Below are 4,363 nucleotides of genomic sequence, written 5' to 3' on the forward strand. Positions count from 1 at the left end.
CACTGCTATACCTCTCACATCTTCTCTTTTTACCATCAGCATCTCCTGTACCGCGCAATGCTCATTACAGGACACTCCGAGCCCCGTGCAGCTGACGATGAAGCGATACTCACGGGTTTGGATCCTGGAGGAGGGTTGCCAGTGTCAGGACGTTCACCCACTGATTCATGCTCTCTCGCGAGTCGGCCGCAAAGTGGTAGGTTCTCATGTTGGCGTGTTCCGCTCTGAAAGCGAATTTCCTTGTGATCTTATCTTCCGGCCTACAGACGGTGACGCGATAGGATGGTAGAAGTATAGATCCAAGGAGTTTTTCTTCCTCGGGTCCTGAAAACAGTCAAAGACGTTCCCAACGTCAAAAGTTGCGCAAGCTTGCCAAAGATTTGTTGTGGCAAATAAACTTTTCGAAAACAAGAAAAGAGAAAAATAAAGAGAGAGAAAGTTTAAAGCTGAACTTGAGCAGTGTCTCTTTAATGATAAATGCTCTCTCTCTCTTTCTCTCTCGAGTAATTCCGGAAAATATTTAAAGCTCGTCTAAAGGACAGATCGTTAAAAGCAAAAGCTCGAAAAGTGAAGGTGAGACCCTGGCATCTCGGTCATTAGCAAGTGAATGCTCGAAAGGGGTGGTCGAATGAAGCTGCCGGAGTTTGCAAACCTCTCTAGACGAACGAAAGCCTTCCTGAATCCAAAGTGTTGGCCAAAGCCAAAGAGACTGGGGACTGGAAATGAGGGGGACGGAATAATAGCCAGTGTCGAAGCACACAGTCTTCTTCTTCGCAGATCTACATTATTAAGCGGTGCGCTTTCTTTGCTTAGGGCACTGGAGTAAAAAGTCTAGAGACTGGAGAGAATCTGAGACAGTTTCTATTCGTCTCTCTTTGCTTTTTTGCTTTTCTCTTTCTTCGTTCATCTATCTCTCATCGATTATGTTAGCTGCTTTTGTCGAAGAATTCCGTGTTTTATGAACGGCTCTTTCGCATGTTCTACTTTGCTCGCCTACCATCTGTGGTTTATGCTTAATGCAATATTCTGTGATCGTTGAGGAGCTTGCTGCACGATCAAATAAATTTTGTCAATCTGTCTCTTTCTCTGTCACTTGGTGACAATTAATTTTCTTTTTATATTTTATTGCCAGAATGAGAGAAATCAGCCGAAACGTGATTCTGGGTAAAACCCGAGGAGTTGGCGAATGGCTGCATCAATGGTAAGTTGGTATTCGCTTGCACTGGAATCTCTCAGAAAATTAATTGTAACGTTTCACCAAGGGAGTTCGACCTGTATTGTCCGTCGAGTCGATGTTCAAAGCTTTCTGAAATTCAACGGGCCAAAAGTTCAAATAGCTCAAATTGAATATACGTAAGGTCCTGTGTATGTCGAGCGTGTAGCGTCAGAAGATGAGAAAGAAAGTAGAAATAGAAAATGCGAGTTAAATGCCTATCAATAACGGGGAATACCATATCGACCTGGCGAGTATTCAATATATTCCTACATTGCCTACATGCAACTTGAATTAAGCTTAGACATTCGATCAATTTCCATGTCTAGCATTCACCCTACAGCAAGTAGATAAATAATATTCCACACTGAGCAACGTGGTAGGACTAACGCCTGAAAGGCTTTGATTGATTTTCTAACTATTAAGGTGTCGGATCTAATCCAAAGTTGAATGGTACCGTTGTATCGTAATGGTGATTCTTTTTTTACCGGATGGGAAGTTTTGTCGCGATTGAGTCAAAGTCTTAGATTTAATGAAGTTCGAAGTAGATCAGAAAGCTTGCGGACAGCTGGCAAGTGAAAAATTTCCAGCAGGAAAAAAGTAAATCATTACACAGCCAAAGTAACTGGTCCTGCCGCATTATACCTGTGTTGTCTTCACTCTACTGTTCTCTTCACAATACCTGAATACGTCCGAGTCCTTTGCCGAAATTCTATAGCAATGTTTGCATCAACTTCTTAGACGTTTTTATCAATAACCTGTCGCGCATTTTCCTACAACCACAATAGTTCTAAAGCCCCGTACGTGAACTACGATCGCTAGGTCGATAGGTAATCTAACAAAGGGTAGTAAGTTCTGGTCCCCATAAAGTCGATAGGATTTAATGGACGATTACTCACCCTTGTAATAAAAGAGACAATACTCCGATAGAACGAACCATCTTTTCTTCCAGAGCATAAGACCCTCGGAGCCCTGCTTGTGGAGCCACCCCTGCAATGCAACAGGGGCGGATAAAGGCCTCTTGGCAGCCGGTGATCGAAGTCCCTGGGGTCCACTTCGTCTGCGCACCCCTGAGACAGCGGCAGCAACCCCTGGACCATCGCCGCCGCTCTTTCGCCGCACCTGAAGGGACGCGGCTGGCGTCGCCATCTGGACGACCTGAAATACGAGAAATGGCGCAAACACCTTTATTATATAACTAGCGTGAGTTGAACAGGATTCATACTTTTTGTCATCAATGTATTTATTCTTTCTTTTTGTCATTTTCTTCTTCTTTTTCTTTCTGGCGGAATTATTCAGAACTAAGGAAAAGTGTTCCCCACAAAAATGTAATTTTTTGGAGTAACTTGTGCTTATTGGGATAACTCCAATGCATTAGAGCTATTCATAACGAATTATCCAGGGAAACGAAATATTTTTTATAACTGAATAATATGCCTTTGAATTTTACTTATTGCGTTTAATTAATTTGACAAGAGATGTAATTAAATTGTAATAAATCAACACGAATAAAATATGACTACATACATAGAACGATTCGTGTATATTTATTAAATAATTGGAATAAAGTGGGAAGGCAGGACGTGAGCAAAAAATGATTTAGTGAAGGGCTAAGGAAATTCAATGAAGGTGGAACTAATTCGAATTCTTTATTAAGAGTTGACCCTTTAAAGATCTGACGATGCGATTTTCAAATTGCATTCGGAATTATTTTATCGGAGTAAGTGGCGCCACACATAGGATCTACTGCTTTTTTCTTGAAATTTTGAAAGATCTCTTAATGCAGAAAGTCAGAATGGTCCATAGAAGAGGCTGGTACAGGTTAGATTGCGATAGGGCCACTTTCAAAAAATTCATTTACTTTTCGGTAAAACTATAAAAACTATGTTTTAAAATGTTTTGCGGAAAAAAAATTAAAGCATATAACATACAACACGTATATTATAATGCAGTGGTATATGTAATATATCTGAAATGGTATTGTTATTGCTAATGTTTCGCAAACCATATATGTATGTACATCTGTATTTTGTATGCTGTATCATTATTGCATTTGTCGAATAAATCATCTTGTAACACTTATACACGTTGATTTTCTTTTGCCCTATGCGAATATCCCAAAGTACGAATGAGTTCTGTCTCTTTCTTACTCTCCTCCATCATAAAAGCATCCTTCTCTTACTCCTAATGTAATGGGAAATTGAGTTCTCGAACTTGCAGTCCATTTCTGATTTTTTGAATTATCAAGCAATAAGCCCTTTCCGAGATAAAGCTTATTTTCATGTTAAATTCGGAATTATTTTATTCGAGAAAGTTCACTCGTTCTCTCAGAGATGGCGCCACATATCATGCCCAGGAGGTGCTGCCCTCTTATCGGCGAAAATTCGAACTAATGCGAATTCTTTAATAAGATTTACTCATTGAAATTTCGACGATAGGATTTTTAAATTGAATTCGGAATTATTTTATCCGAGATAGTTCACTTGTTCTCTCAGAGATGGCGCCACATATCATGCCCAGGAGGTGCTGCCCTCTTATCGGCGAAAATTCGAACTAATGCAAATTCTTTAATAAGAATTTAAGACTTAAAAATTCGACGATGGGATTTTTCGATTGAATTTATAATTATTTTATTCGAGAAAGTTCACTCGTTCTCTCAGAGATGGCGCCACATATCATGCCCAGGAGGTGCTGCCCTCTTATCGGCGAAAATTCGAACTAATGCGAAATCTTTAATAAGATTTACTCATTGAAATTTCGACGATAGGATTTTTAAATTGAATTCGGAATTATTTTAACTAAGAAAGTTCACCCGTTCTCTCAGAGATGGCGCCACATATCATGCCCAGGAGGTGCTGCCCTCTTATCGGCGAAAATTCGAACTAATGCGAAATCTTTAATAAGATTTACTCATTGAAATTTCGACGATAGGATTTTTAAATGAATTCGACGACGTGATTTTTCGATTGAATTTAGAAATATTTTATTCGAGAAAGTTCACTCGTTCTCTCAGAGATGGCGCCACATATCATGCCCAGGAGGTGCTGCCCTCTTATCGGCGAAAATTCGAACTAATGCGAAATCTTTAATAAGATTTACTCATTGAAATTTCGACGATAGGATTTTTAAATTGAATTCGGAATTATTTTA

General features: G+C 39.6%; 1 protein-coding gene and 1 long non-coding RNA gene across 13 annotated transcripts in view; one reads left to right on the top strand and one right to left on the bottom strand.

Annotated features, from left to right (window-relative positions):
- The window catches only part of LOC107270257, a 4,260-nt gene extending 1,514 nt beyond the window's left edge, over positions 1-2,746 (top strand). The window contains exons 3-4 of the long non-coding RNA XR_001538277.2: positions 1,133-1,201; positions 2,166-2,746. This is a non-coding gene — a long non-coding RNA (uncharacterized LOC107270257). The remainder of the gene's footprint in view (positions 1-1,132; positions 1,202-2,165) is intronic.
- The window catches only part of LOC107270247, an 85,436-nt gene that overhangs the window by 43,064 nt on the left and 38,009 nt on the right, over positions 1-4,363 (bottom strand). For all 12 annotated transcript variants that reach the window (XR_003060482.1, XM_025087661.1, XM_015745092.2 and 9 more), the window contains 2 exons: positions 2,113-2,371; positions 114-324 (listed from right to left, as the gene is read on the bottom strand). Coding sequence is in view for 11 of the 12 variants with exons in the window: in XM_025087661.1 (XP_024943429.1) it covers positions 114-324; positions 2,113-2,371 (470 nt within the window). In the remaining variant the exon portion in view is untranslated. The remainder of the gene's footprint in view (positions 1-113; positions 325-2,112; positions 2,372-4,363) is intronic.

Source organism: Cephus cinctus, unplaced genomic scaffold (genome assembly GCF_000341935.2).
Source record: "Cephus cinctus unplaced genomic scaffold, Ccin1 Ccin1_scaffold0715, whole genome shotgun sequence".
Taxonomy (NCBI): Eukaryota; Metazoa; Arthropoda; class Insecta; order Hymenoptera; family Cephidae; genus Cephus; species Cephus cinctus.